Genomic DNA, 15655 nt, shown 5'->3' with positions numbered 1-15655 from the left:
GTGACTACTACTACTATAGACCTACACCAAACTGAAAACAAGTTAATAAAATACATTAACGAAATTAGAAGTAGAGATGATTAGAGACGAGCAGAATTAGACCGTCACAGCATGCAAAAACCAAACCCATTCTTGTACTATAATTTACAAGAAGGAGATAATATAGATGTGATATATAGTGGCCTGTGGTTGAATTCCAAAATATTGCCACTGATTAAACAATATCTCAATACATTTGGTTGAAGCATTGATTTTTGTCATCTACATTGCTTCATATGGCTTCTAATACAAAAAAAAAAACAGAATTGAGAAGAAAAAAAAAAAAACAGCCCTGGGCTGCCCCAGCTGTTCATTGGGCTCGCTTCGCTCACTAGGTTCACTTCAGCTGAAGGATAATCACTGGGCCCCCCATTGTAGAAATGGGCCCCTGTTTTTTTTCCCAGGAGGGGCCCTGTGGGCCCCTTGACCTGCAAAACAATCTGAGTCTCTGCTGTAAGAAACCTTTCTGCACAGGTAATGCAGGCAACCGTCATCTCAACTGGCCTCGCATTAAAATCGATCAGTCGCCTCATCCAGTCCCAGTTAAACTGGGTCAGGTTTAAAAGCAATGGGTCAGCCAAAAATAAAAATTCCCTTACACTAAATATCAAATCATCCAAAATACATGTGGCGTCCTGTATGCTTTCCTAGCTAATTCCAGTTATTCCGAAGCTTCTCCGTAAACATCCGCTTCAAACTGCATCCAGTTCCTCAGTAAAATGTCATAAATACTCAAACTATATCTAAACACTAACATTATCAGGGTGGCCATCCTGAATATCCAGAATCACTATTTTCATTAGCACAGTTGTAAGCCTCCTTCAGACCTCACCTGCCAAAGTTTAATTAGAACTCACCAGAAAATTATGCTAATGATAATTAGTTCTGTTGAGATCAAAAGAAAAACAAAATAAATAAAAACCCAAAAACAAGGATATTAAACATGCCTTGGCTGATCAACCATGTTTGGGATAAAAGGGAAAACATTTGCTTGAAGGTTTAGATGTCATACTTAATTTTAGAGAAGCACGAGTATGTCCAACCACTTAGCTAGCCATAATAAGGGCCAATTTAGATGGCCCCTCAGGCTAACTAAAAGCCTCTTCTTTTTATGTCGGCTATGCTTTGGGTTTGCAATTGAAAACATCATTTCATATAACTGGCTGTACACTTTATCACCTGACACACCTCCAGCCTTTCCACGAGTGCACTTTGGAGTATAAGTGGCTTATGAAGTCAGACTTCTCTGAACTCCTCTTCCCATCCACCCCCATTTGCTCTCCTATTGTAAACTTGTCACGTGTAGAAACATCTAGATCATCAAATTAAATTTGGAGCATCCAGTAACATTTCTTCCATTAGATTTATTTTAGGACCTGGGCCCGACTGACTTGATTCCTGACTTGCCTGTATCTGGGATTTGTACCATTTTTTTGTCTGTGCTTGAGACTTGATTCAGGTCTTTGCACTTGGGACACGTCTGCACTCGGGGCTTGATTTGGGACTTATCTGTTCTGGGGGTTTGATCTGGAACTTGTTTGTCTGTATTCAGGGTTTGATACGGGATCTGTCTGGCTGTCTAGCTGCATTTATGGCTTGACTTTGCACTTGGGACTTCTTTATCTGTAGTTGGGGCTTGATCTGGGATTTTAGATGCATGTACTTGGGGCTTGATCTGGGACTTGTCCAGCTGTATTTGTGGCTTGCTTTAGGACTGCACACTCTGAGCTTGGCCTGGGACTTATTGGTCAATAACTGGGGCTTGACCAGGATTTTGTATTCTAGGCTTGATCTGGGATACTGTATATCTATACTTGGCATTCGATCTGGGACTTCTCGGTCTTTACTTGGGCTTGATTCAGGGTAGCACAGTGGTGTAGTACCACGAGTTGGCCTAGTGGTTAGCGTGTCCACCTCTGGACTGGGAGATCGCGAGGTCTACTCGCAGTCAGGTCATACCAAAGACCATCATAAAAATGGTACCTACTACCATCCGGCAAGGCATGCTGCAATATGCAAGCAGGGAAGTCAAACTCTTGCGGTTACCAGAGAACATGCCCCCCCGTAACCCTAGCTGTATGGGTGAGAGGCCAAGGGCTACTGAAACGGAGATAGGTGCCGCACCCATACACCTTAAAAGGTTGGTTAGTACTGGGACAGGAGACTGCCTGGGAAGACTAGATTCTGGTATGAGAGGGACTTTGACAGTGGTGTAATGGTTCCAGGTTCGAACCCCATGGCTGACAGGGGCCTTTCTGAGTGGAGTTTGCATGTTCTCCCCATGTCTGTGTGGGTTTCCTCTGGGTTCCCCCACAGTTCAAGAGATATGCAGATTAGGTCAAACACCCAGCCACTGGGGTTGTACAATACAGCGCATACTTCGTGCTGGGGAGGGTTGAGGCAGGAAGGGCATCCAGTGTAAAACCTATGCCAAATCAAATATGCGGAACAGATTCGCTGTGGCGACCCCTAACAGGAGCAGCCAAAAGTAGTAGTGGTACTTGGGGCTTGATCTGGGACTTGTCCAGCTGTATTTGTGGCTTGATTTAGGACTGTGCACTTGGAGCTTGGCCTAGGACTTTTTGGTCAGTACTTGGGGCTTGATTTGGGATTTTGTATTCTGGGCTTAATTTAGGATTTTGTACAAGTGTACTTGGCATTTGATCTGGGACTCAGTACTTTTACTTGGGCTTGATACAGGACTTTGTACTTGAGGATTGATTGGGGACTTGTTTGGCTATATCTGGGGGTTAATCTAGGACTTGTCTGCACTTGGGTCTTGATCTAGGACCTTTTCTATCTATACCTGGGACTTTAGATTTCTGTACTAGAAGCTTGACTGGGGATTTGTTGACAATGATGACGACGACTACTACTACTAATAATAATAATAATAATAATAATAATAATAATAATAAAGCTGCTAGCGGCCTTGACGGGCCCTCGCATGTGTGGTTCCGCAACCCAGGACATTCCGCCACCCATCAAAACAGTCATGTCATATATTCATCAAATGTTCAAAGGTGATGTGCATGTTGCAAATGCCATGACTGCTTGATGGATGAGAGATAGACAGACAAAGACTGTGTGTGTGTGTGTGTGTGTGTGTGTGTGTGTGTGTGTGTGTGTGTGTGTGTTTCTGTGGTGTGAAAATGTACATTTATATATGTACAAAACTATACATGTGTCTCCTCCTTATCTCTATCTCACGCTGTAATCTTAAGTCATCTTAGCTTTCCTGTGTCTGCAGTGTGTGCGTGTGTGTACATGCAGAGTTTTCATATGTCTGCAACAAAACACACAATGATGGCAGGTCACTATTATTGTGTGTGTGTGTGTTTGTTGGAGGGAGGGAGAGAGAGAGAGAGAGAGAGAGAGAGAGAGAGAGAGAGAGAGAGTGTGTGTGTGCTCATAGATGTTGCGTGTGCATGTGAGTGCGTACTTGTGAGTGTATGCATAAATATGCATATGACTGTGTGTGTCTGAGTGTGCACAGAATTGTATATGTTATATCATCAGACTCACGATATCCAATATTTTGTAAAGTTACAATACGTGATAGTAATGCAGTTTAATGAGGTGTAGTGTTTTGTTTTCACCACAGTGGGTTACAAGTCACAAGCCTGAAACTCATGTTGTGACACCACATTTTGTTTGGGACATGCCCAGGCGTGTTATGTTTGTAAAGAGATGAAAAGAGTGCGGAGTTCTCCCCACCGCGACTAGAGAAAGTGTAAGATTGTGATTGTTAATAAAGATGCCATAACGGTTAAAGAGTATCAGAATCAGATTACAAGATATCAAAAATCCCTTCGCAATTTAATATCAGCGACATCTTGGCATCACGTATAACGAATTTCACACGAATCTCATGAACCGTCTATGAGGAGCATGTTAAAATTCATCATGTGTCAAAACACACATATTCAAAACCCTATTCTTTCCTTGGCCAGCTGGTGACGCTATACCAGACAGGCGTACTGGGCGGCTAGATGTCATAATAATCACATTCTCTAATAACCTGAAAGGTTTCAGCCAAATCATTAAATGTATTATGACTTCATGACACATTTCATGTTTATGTGGCGAGTATTAAAATTCATAATATTGCCATTTCAACATATTACAACACATCAAAAATCCCTTCGCAATTCAACATCAGCAATATCTTGGCATCATGTCTGCCAAGTTTGACATGAATCTGATGAACCGTCTAGGAGGAGTACGTTAAAAATGACCATGTGTCCAAACGCATATAAGCCCAATTACTTCACTTCCTGTTGGGTGTGACATCACTCCAAAGTTCTACCCACTCATTTCAATGGGAAATGGAAAAAGGGGCGCTATGAAGTCCCTGGGCCACGCCTGGGCCCAAATGTCTGTGGCTGAGAAGCGGTTACAATGACTGATGTGTGTATCAAATTTCATGAGTTTTCGTGCATGGGAAATGCTTCAAAAAAAAAAAAAGCCAAGCGCGACAGAATAATAATAATAATAATAATAATAATAATAATAATAATAATCCTTCGAAAAACAATAGGGTCTTCGCACCGAACGGTGCTCGGGCCCTAATAATAATAATAATAATACTACGACATGAAGTAAAACAGTCCAGGCTTTGGCGGTAATCCAAATTTACTGCATGCGTATGTGCACACACTCATGCGCACACACACTTGTCATGAGTCATGGTCTAGCGCCTTTTTTTGACTAATAAGTCCGGAGAAACCAGATTCTGCGTACTCGAATCTGCACACACAGCTGTTGGTCACATGATCGCACATTCATCCAGAGAAAAAGAGAGAGAGAGAGACAATACCACAGAGATGCTCGGTCACATGATCACACAGAAAAAGTGAGTGAGTAAAGAGAGAATCAGAGAAACAGCAAGAGAGAGAGAGAGAGAGACTGGGGTGGAGGAGGTGTAACAGAAGTCAGAAATGAAAGAGAAAAAAAAAGAGAAAGGAGGGTTGAAAGTGAGAAATGTGTATTTGCTGAAAAAGTGAGTAGATGAGAGAATACTCTGATGTGTCTGAATAAAAGTTTCATTTGATCGCTCAAAAAGGGTTTTACATTCGCAGTAAAACAGTTCAGCAATAATTGGGAAGTTAGACGGGTTTTACTAAACTTTAATGTACATCTCCTTTAGCAGTATGAAGAGATTCATTTTTCTGCAAGTTTACGTTACACAACTAAGAGAGAAAACACTCGGCGTGATGCGTTATTTCTTTGCAATTGATTTTTCTACAAGAGGAAGTCACTTTTGTTAAAAAGTGCTGACACTGGAGACTCCTTCTTTAAATCAGCAAAGACATTTGCACCATCAAACACACACACACACAGCTTCTGACCTGATGGTCTGCGTATGAAGATCTGAGCCCAGCCCTGGGTGAGCACGGGTACAAACTCGGCCAGGCCGCTCTTGTCTCGGAGGGGCGGAGCCGCGTGTGAAGAGGAAGAGGAGGAGCACTGTGGGAGCTCGTCATCCCCCCGAGGACAGTTCAGACCTTCCAGGGGAGAGCCGAACTCCCCCTCAGAGGGAGAAACCAGGGGACTGAGACTCTGCACCGGTCCTGCACGCAGGGCATGACCGCCTGAGAACACACACACACACACACACACAAACACACACACACACACGAGAGAGAGAGAGAGAGAGAGAGAGAGAGAGAAAGAGAAAAAGAGGAAGTGTTACTTCACAACTCAACAGAAACACAGTGCTTCCCATTGTTAAAAAGAAAGAAACAGCTATCTGGAACACGGCCATGCTGCGTTTATCTCCACAATAAGAACAGGATAATCAGACGTGGGCAGTAAGATTACTGAGGAAGTCAAATATACTAATACAGCTTATGATATTTCATGAAAACTGATTGTAGCCCAATAAATCAGATTATTTACTGCATGTACACTGCTAATCAGATTTCTCTTATTCGGGTAATCCTTTGTAGAATCTTAACCAAGCCTGGATGCGTACTCCGTGTGCGCTCACACTAGGAACGTTCGCCTTGTACTGTGCCCGAGTAGGACTCTCCCCCCCTCCCCCCTCCCCAATTTGCCTACAATCTGCGTTCTTATATAACCAAACCTGTTGCTATTAACCTGAATATTCTCAAATGAATAGAAAAGTGCACATCATAGCGTTCGAGTTGTGTGCTTGGGCACAGTTAGTGATCACACTGATGGCGTGCTCGGGCACGACGCTCACACTAGTCAAACAAACTAGACTTGAGGGGGTTAAACAACCTGCTCGGGCACAACACGGTCCTACTAGTGCAGGTATGCCCAAAGAAGAAGGGGGGGGGGGGGGGGGGGTGTTTATATGGGTCCGTCTCAGAAACTGCTCTCTCATTTGGGACATTATGGTAAAAAAAATAAATAAATTCTTTTTTGCATTTCCCTAACACTCAATGTTTCTTTTGTCATGTTTAATAAGAATAAAGATAGTATCTTGCTTTATCTGGCCTCCACTGTGGAAATTTTTTTTTAATTACAATTCAAATGCTAGGGCGGCACGGTGGTGTAGTGGTTAGCGCTGTCGCCTCACAGCAAGAAGGTCCGGGTTCGAGCCCCGTGGCCGGCGAGGGCCTTTCTGTGTGGAGTTTGCATGTTCTCCCCGTGTCCGTGTGGGTTTCCTCCGGGTGCTCCGGTTTCCCCCACAGTCCAAAGACATGCAGGTTAGGTTAACTGGTGACTCTAAATTGACCGTAGGTGTGAATGTGAGTGTGAATGGTTGTCTGTGTCTATGTGTCAGCCCTGTGATGACCTGGCGACTTGTCCAGGGTGTACCCCGCCTTTCGCCCGTAGTCAGCTGGGATAGGCTCCAGCTTGCCTGCGACCCTGTAGAACAGGATAAAGCGGCTACAGATAATGAGATGAGATGAGATGAATTCAAATGCTTTTGTAAAATTGATTTCCATATAAAATAACTCCATCATGAAGAATTAAAGCCCCTCCTTCACAGATGAGTGAAAAATATTGAATAAATTTCCTCTTTTTGATTGCTTGGGTTAAAAATGCCAAGTTATGATGACTGAATTGATGATTCACTTAAATATGAATAATATGATACAGTTTGGGTATTTGATATGGCGAAATAGGAAACAATGGAAAAATCAAGAACACACCGGAAAGATGAGAATAACGGCAGTGGTAAAAGAACAGCGACTGTACCGGCTGAAGGTCGCGCGGGTCTCTGCTGCGGCGCGCGAGCAACGGGACATCACTACCGCACCGGACGGAGCGCGAGGCGGGGGCGGGGCAAAACGACTGGCCGTAGATTCTATCAAAAGTTCGATCTAAATTGACCATGGTTGCAAAATATTGGCCAAAAATACGCAAACACTACGAAATATGAAAGTAAGATGAAAAAGAAACATTCTGTTGCCTTATACTGCAAGACTAAAACAAAATAAAACCGTCAAAACTCCCCTTTTCAGTGATAACGTCCGAACAGATCACCCGCGTAACAGAGACACCGCAAATGGAAGCGCGATCAACTTCTAACTGTCGGAGTGGAAAATTCCATTCTACACATGCAGATTGTTAATGTGTATCCTTCCCCGCACACAAATAACACGCTACGGTAAAAAATAGACCACAACTCATTTTATAGCTCAGAAATTCATACAAGACCAGCTACCATCGTAACATATTCTGTAAGAAACATATTCTATACCTAACTTTCAGCTTTCGTTTTAAAAAACAACATCGCAGATTTATAACAATGTTTATATGGCGTAGTGATTTTAAATTCCTACTTTTGGTGAGGTCGTGACCTTGACCCTGAGGCTTTCCGTTTAGATCAAAACACACGATCGTATTGGTTTTGGGTTTGCGGAAAATGGAGTTATAACGGTGATCAAATATTTCGCATGATGTTTTATTACGGTTATGATTATTCTGTGAGCGCACCAATCCTTAGGTGCATAAAGTTACAACTTAAAATACAATCAGTGATAACTGTAGACTTTTCAGTGGACTACAACCTTTTTAAGGGAATGCGATGTAGTCAACCATTTATCATGTCCCAGATCAAGCCGCTATTTTTCCACTAATTTGCAGAATTTTTGCCAAATTCTGAATATTCACATCAAAGATTTAGTTTATCTGTATTATTTCTTTCATCATTTTATTTCAAATTAAAACCAACATCACCATTCAAAACCGTATAGTTTATTGACTGAGTGTATTTAGTGGGGGACCCCCACAGTACCCAGTTTCTGAGACAGACCCATTTTATATATATCTGTTTAACTTATAACGTGAAAGTCAGGTTAATAATATAAACTTAGATTACAGATTTTTTCAGTTTTACTCAAATTAGGGTGGTGCAAAAATGAGTACACCCCACAACAAAAACTACTACATCTAGTACTTTGTATGGCCTCCATGATTTTTAATGACAGCACCAAGTCTTCTAGGCATGGAATGAACAAGTTGGCGACATTTTGCAACATCAATCTTTTTCCATTCTTCAACAACGACCTCTTTTAGTGACTGGATGCTGGATGGAGAGTGATGCTCAACTTGTCTCTTCAGAATTCCCAATAGGTGTTCGATTGGGTTCAGATCAGGAGACGTACTTGGCCACTGAATCACTTTCACCCTGTTCTTCTTCAGAAATCCAACAGTGGCCTAATGGCCCTTTTCCACTACCCTTTTTCAGCTCACTTCAGCCCGACACGGCTCGCATTTTGACTACCAAAGAACAGCACGACTCGGCTCGCTTCAGCCCTGCTTAGCCCCTAAAACTCGCACCGTTTTGGAGTGGGGCTGAAGCAAGCCAAACCAAGCCGAGTGGGGCTAGGGGCGTGAGCAGACACTCCCCTGTGCACTGATTGGTGAGGAGGAGTGTCCTCACATGCCCACACACGCCCCGCGAGCGCGCTGGGATCTGTAAACACCGTAAACCCGAAGAAGAAGAATTACGAATTACGAGAATTTCTGAAGCCTTATGCGCCTCGCCTCATCTATACGCTCTTGCCAGTATCTGTTGGCGTTGTCGGTGACAACAAGCCACAGCACCAAGACCAGCAAAAACGACTCCATGTCCTCCATGTTTATTGTTTACTATTCGGGTCATGAGACTACCGCTTAAAAGGTCACTGATGTCACTGTCTGCGCTGCTTAACGACATCATGTGACGTCCACCCACTTTCGCTAACTCCACCCAATGTGTCCACCCACTTCCAGCCAGCACGGTTCAGCGCGGTTGTAGTCGAAATGCAACTCCAACAGCCCCGCTCAGCTCGACTCAGCCCGACTCAGCACGGCACGGCTCAGCCCGACTCAGCACAGCACAGCCGCGTTTGTAGTGGAAAAGCGGCATTAGATGTGTGTTTAGTCATGTTGGAAAAGTGCACGACGACCAAGGGCACAGAGTGATGGTAGCATCTTCTCTTTCAGTATAGAGCGATACGTCTGAATTCATGACGCCATCAATGAAATGCAGCTCCCCGACACCAGCAGCACTCATGCAGCCCCACATAAGGACGCTGCCACCACCATGTTTCACTGTAGGCACCATGCAGTTTTCTTTGTATTCCTCACCTTTGCGACACCATATGGTTTTGAAGCCATTAGCTTCAAAAACATTTATCTTGGTCTCATCACTCCAGAGTATAGAGTCCCAGTAGTCTTCATCTTTGTCAGCATGGGCCCTGGCAAACTCTAGGCGGGCTTTTTTGTGCCTGGGCTTTAGGAGAGGCTTCTTTCGTGGATGGCATCCATGCATGCCATTCCTCTGCAGTGTACGCTGCATTGTGTCACAGGAAATAGTCACCCCGGTTTGGCTTTCTACTTCTTTAGATAACTGCAGTGAACTCGCATGCCGATTGTCTTCAACCCTTCCCATCAGAAGACGCTCCTGTCGAGGTGTTAACTTCCGTGGACGACCTGGACGTCTCTGTGAGATGGTTGCAGTTCCATCTTTCTTAAATTTTTGTACCACTTTTGCTACAGTATTCTGACTGATAAGTAAAGCTTTGCTGATCTTCTTGTAGCCTTCACCTTTGTGGTGGAAAGAAATTATTTTCTTTGGGGAATTCTGAAGAGGCAAGTTGAGCATCACTCTCCATCCAGCATCCAGTCACTAAAAGAGGTCGTTGTTGAAGAATGGAAAAAGATTGATGTTGCAAAACGTCGCCAACTTGTTCATTCCATGCCTAGAAGACTTGGTGCTGTCATTAAAAATCATGGAGGCCATACAAAGTACTAGATGTAGTAGTTTTTGTTGTAGGGTGTACTCATTTTTGCACCACCCTAATTTGAGTAAAACTGAAAAAATCTGTAATCTAAGTTTATATTATTAACCTTACTTTCACGTTATGAGTTAAACAGATGTTGGATTAAACTTTGTCTTGTCAACATTTTGGAAATTGCTTGTGTTCATTGAGATATTGTTTAAAATGTTACTTTTCAAAGGGGGTGCACTCATTTACGCTCAGCACTAATAAAGAGTTATTCCATGAAATCGAGTCGTACATGAGCTGATAGCACCAAGGTTGAGTGGAATAACCGTTTTATGCTCTCCACATACACTGGATTTTGAGAAACAGAGCAACAACAAAATAATCATTTCCGCTTAGAATGTAAACAAACCAGCAAAATGACCGGAGCAATTTGTGAAAAATGCGATGATAATTCTTGAAAAATAAAATATACGTTCTTACCATCAAATACATTTTATTACATATTTTGTTGCTTTTTGGGGGGGTTGGTTTTCGAGTAGAGTTTTTATTTCGTCCTCGGTTGGTTCAGCAACACGCGCCGCCATTTTATTCTTCTTCTTTAGGTTTTTTTTTTGGCGGTTGGCAAACCAGTTTAAAAAGGTACATTACTGCCACCGACTGGGCTGGCGTGTGGAACAGGAGATTTGGGGAGGGGGGGACGACACTATATTATTTTAGCTTTTTCTATTTCTTTAAAATACCTGATAATTTTGGGGGCTTTGTTTTCGAGTAGAGTTTTTATTTCGTCCTCGGTTGGTTCAACAACACGCTCCACCATTCTGTTTTTCTCTACTCACGGTATATGAGCTGATATCCTAGTGGTTGTGTAGCCAATCAGAGCACACGATTGCTCATATTCAGTGAATGTGGATAGAATAAATACATATATTCACGTTTATTTATTTATTCATTCTTTCACGCTAAACACCACCATCTTTTTTTTAGGCAATCTGGTCATTATTAAGCTAGTCGCACACTACGCCGATTTTCAGCGTACCGAGCCAACTGAAGTCGCGAGTCAGGCGTAAAGACTAGTTTTCGATGGTACCGACTCATCTCACAGCCGATTCGAAAAACTAATCGGGAGCCAGACTGGTCGGCGAGAGTCGCTAGCAATAGCCAATCATATCTTTCGCATATAACACGTGACATCATTAAACACAATTTCTAGCGCGAGAAATACGTGTTGGTAGCACCTAATGCAGGTATATACTGTAATTCCATAGACTGAAGCTTTATCCATAGACCCAGTGGGCTGGAAAGCCACTCTGCTCAAGTTGTGTGGCTGAATTCCAAATCGCTTTTACTCCCCTATATAAGTGCACTATTTAAGGTTGGGAATAATAGCTCGTGCAGCCTAGATAGTGCGCTACATATTCCATGTTGTGTCATTTGTAATTCAGCCTGTAGCATCTTCAAGTGTTGGATTTAACAGTAACTATATCCAATAGCCAATCACAAAGCTATTAAGTTGTCACGTGATATTTAGCGGAATGTTTGTTATGATGCTTAGTTCGCATAATCTCGTTTGGTGTCGCTTCAATCGCGACTGCACTCGTCAACAGTCGTGAGTTAGTCGGGGATATGTGCGTGCCCTGTCGGGAGTCGGCTCTGAAATGGGTCGGTTCGGTACCGCGTGGATCGGCGTAGTGTGCGGCTAGCTTTAGAAAGCCACTTTTACATGCCTCTTTTCCACCAAATCAGTTCCAGGGCTGGTTCGGGGCCAGTGCTGCTGCTGGTTCACAACTCGTTCAACTTGCGAGCCAGCTGAGAACCAGTTTGCTTTTCCATAGCTCGCGGTGCTAAAGGAAGACACGTCATTACGTCGCTGTATACGTCAGTTACGTCGCTATGTTTGCATAAACCTTGGCGCGAATATCGAAGCAAAAACAACACGGAAGAAGCAGCAGCAGCAACAACAACAATAATAATGGCTGACTTCACGTTTGTACAGCTGCTGCTTCTCGTCGCTTAAAAATGGCGATCTTTCACGGTCTTGCGATTGTTGTTGGTCTTAACAACTCCGCCCCCCGCTGACGTAAGCAGTTCTTTCCTCTGACCCAGCAGAGAGTTGGTGCTAGCCTGGAACCGGTTTTTCTGGCCCCAGAGCCAGTTCTTTGTCAGTGGAAACAGAAAACCCGGTTCCAAACTAAGCACTGACCCCGAACCAGCCCTGGAACTGCTTTGGTGGAAAAGGGGCATCATTGGTGCAACAAACTGCTTGGACTCCACAGATCACTTTTCAAGCTAAAACCTGAGTGGATCAGATTCCTCAAACTCAGATTATAGTCTAATTTAAGATCTGATGCAAGTTTTAAATGAGCGACTGAAAAAAAAAAAAAAAAAAAAAAGAGAGCATTAAACACACTCACTGAGAGAAAGAAATATAGAGAAACTCAGTGTGTGTGTGTGTGTGTGTGTGTGTGTGTGTGTGTGTGTTACCAGACATGGAGCGGACTCTGATGCGTGTCGCTCGGCTCAGCTGTTGGCTGGACTGGGACTCGAGTTTGGCTGGAGCTTCCTTCGTTTGTCTAGTGTGTAGAGTTGGGTCTGACCTGTCGGGTACATCACACACACACGCACCAGTGTGTAAACTCTCTCTTGGTCTATAGGGGTGTTCACACGGCACATATTTGCATCGATGTATTTTGTTGCGATATATCTTACACCGGTGTAAATTTTGTGGAGCGTTCACACGTCACAAACCTGCTTACTAGAGAGAAGCGTGTTAGCACCGGTGCAGCCCCACTGGCGTTCACACGGCAGTTTTTGCGACCGCGCTATACGATAGTAATAATGCGGAAATGAAACATGCGCATGCGTGAAAATGTACTTCCTTTTCCCGGTTGTCATGGCATCACCAAGCGCCGGGAAAACAACGTGGATGAAGACACCAGTGTTGCCAGATACTGCTGACGTTTTCCAGCCCAAAATATGTTAAAATCCGCCAAAATGCACTTAAAACCGCCCAATCTGGCAACACTGGAAGACACGCAGTTCTGTTGTTGTTGATATTCGCCATTTTGGAAGCGCAAAATACCAGGATGCGAATTATGCAATGCCCGTATGTAATCAACTCTCCTCATGCGTAGCGAGTCTACCCCTGTAGCGTTCAGACGGCCCATTTTATATCGGTGCTGCCCCGCAAACTAGCATTTACTCCGGAGTAAATTTCTTAAACCACCTCCCGAGCAGGGTTAGATTTGCACCGGTTTAAGCAGCTTTCAGGGGCGACACCGGTATAACTTTGTACCGTGTGAACGCTCTACCGGGGCAGCCCCGGTGCTACACCGGAGTAAAAGTTGCCGTGTGAACAGCCCTTATGTGTGTGTGTGCACACGTGCATATGTTACCGGGTCATCTCTCCTCCCCCTGGTCTCTCTGCCGTGTCGAGCCCCAGTAAGGTCTGGGTGCGTGAGCCGCCGCTGGTCGTTATGGTAACCAGCTTGTTCCCCACCAGCCAGGTCATACTGGGGCCCCCAGCCAATAGGAACTCAGCAATGGGAGACCTACAGAGGCATCACAAGACAATAAGAGGCACTGCAGATACACACACACACACACACACACACACACACACACACACACACACTTCTACATACCTCTTGGGCAGGGCGGAGAAGTTAGAGAAGACATAACGGGCCATCATGTCCAGGCAGGTCTCCGTGAGCTCCAAGTGAACCGTCTTCAGTGCGTCGTCGGCCTGCATCACGGCATTCTCGTCTGCCGAGCCCAAACTGCACGTCGTCGTGGATGTCTGCATTCTACTCTCACACACACATTCAAGATAGATCAAAAGTGAAACCTTAATTCAGTCCAAAGCTCTGATTCAACACCCACACACACTCGTAATGGGCGATATCATGATACACAACCTTGGATAATACTTTTATTAAAACAATGATGATTATACAAGAATTTTATTCGAGTCTCTGTAGAACAAGTGTGGCCGTGTCCTCCAGGAGAACAGTGATCAGATTTAAACCCGGTAATTCGACAGTAATTCTGTATACATTTCACTAAATCGTAAAGGAATCCGGAGTGAAATTGTATTCGAAGGAATCATGAGACATGATCGATGATGTATTTGCCATTTTTCCAACCAGCATGTGTAAAATAGCTCGCTAGACACTTAAACAAACACGGGATCGTTCTTATCATTATACCCTCATATTGAGCTGATAGCTAACATACACATCATTATTCTCTCCACATTCACTGGATATGAGCAATCGCACGCTCCGATTGGCTAGTCTACTACTAGGATATCAGCTCATATACCGTGAGAAGAGAAAAACAAAAATGGCGAAGCGTGTTAGTGAACCAACCGAGGACGAAAAAAAAAAAAACCTTTACTTGAAAACAAAACCACAAAAAAAAAAAAAAAGCAACAAAACTTGGAATAAAAAAAAAAAAGTATTTGATGGTAAGATAATATCTTTATGTTAATTATTATTTTTCAAGAATTATCGCGTTTTTCACAAATTGCTCCTGTGATTTCCATCTTTAAGCGTTAAAATTTGTTGAATTTTTTTTTCGACTGGTTCAAAAGCTCAAAGAAGTAGTAGTTTGAAAATTACAGAACTGAAACGTCAGAGGAAGAATTAAATAAGTGTCTAAACCTGTTCTATACCTCGACAGCAAGACGGCGCTTTCTACAAAAAAAAAAAACACAAGTCAAGTCAATTCACGCCGCCACTGATAGGTTTTTAAGAAGAACTCCTTTAAGAAGCAGAAATGATTTTGCCGGACGTTTTGTATAAAAGTTTTTATTGATCGGATTTGAAAAAAAGAAAAAAAAAAAAAAAGCTCCGTTTCTCAAAATCCAGTGACGGTGGATAGAATAAAGCAGTTATTCCACTCACTCAATCTCGTCGTGCATGGATTACAGCGCTATCAGGTCATGTACTGTATGACTTGAGTTTGTGGAATAACTTAAATATAACCGCTAGCTTGAAAAAATAAACCTATAGCCTTCCAGCTGATCACGTTAAAGAACTGGGAAACGGCAGTGTTTGTGCTGCAGAGACACTGCGTTACTTTGAAGTTTTGTCACATAAAGAATTTAAAAACAAATTATGGTTGGATTTTTGGTTTCAAAACCTTGCAGCAAATTTGCGTCTGTATATCGCCCACCACTACAACACACACACACACACACACCATACCCTCTACAACCACATACGAGATTATCAAACGTTACAACCCTGTACTCGTACGAAAGCTGGGACTTGGTTTATGAGGACGCTCACCCTGGGGGGGAATTACGCACTTTAGAGAACGAGTTTTGACGTTCGTCACATATCAAGATCAAATTTCCACAGCGTGATAACCAACTAGCTTCATCATGCTAGCTTTATTTGGTTCCCCCCGACAAACAAATC

At 43.3% G+C, this 15655-nt stretch overlaps 1 protein-coding gene across 2 annotated transcripts in view; it reads right to left on the bottom strand.

Moving 5' to 3' along the window:
* Positions 1-15655, bottom strand: part of tsc2 (TSC complex subunit 2) — a 94980-nt gene that overhangs the window by 25947 nt on the left and 53378 nt on the right. For both annotated transcript variants that reach the window (XM_060899134.1, XM_060899135.1), the window contains 4 exons: positions 13874-14035; positions 13625-13780; positions 12714-12826; positions 5391-5633 (listed from right to left, as the gene is read on the bottom strand). In XM_060899134.1, the coding sequence (XP_060755117.1) occupies positions 5391-5633; positions 12714-12826; positions 13625-13780; positions 13874-14035 (674 nt within the window). The remainder of the gene's footprint in view (positions 1-5390; positions 5634-12713; positions 12827-13624; positions 13781-13873; positions 14036-15655) is intronic.

This window comes from Neoarius graeffei, chromosome 18, assembly GCF_027579695.1.
Source record: "Neoarius graeffei isolate fNeoGra1 chromosome 18, fNeoGra1.pri, whole genome shotgun sequence".
In the NCBI taxonomy this organism is placed as follows: domain Eukaryota; kingdom Metazoa; phylum Chordata; class Actinopteri; order Siluriformes; family Ariidae; genus Neoarius; species Neoarius graeffei.
This window is presented reverse-complemented; position numbering and strand designations above follow the sequence as displayed.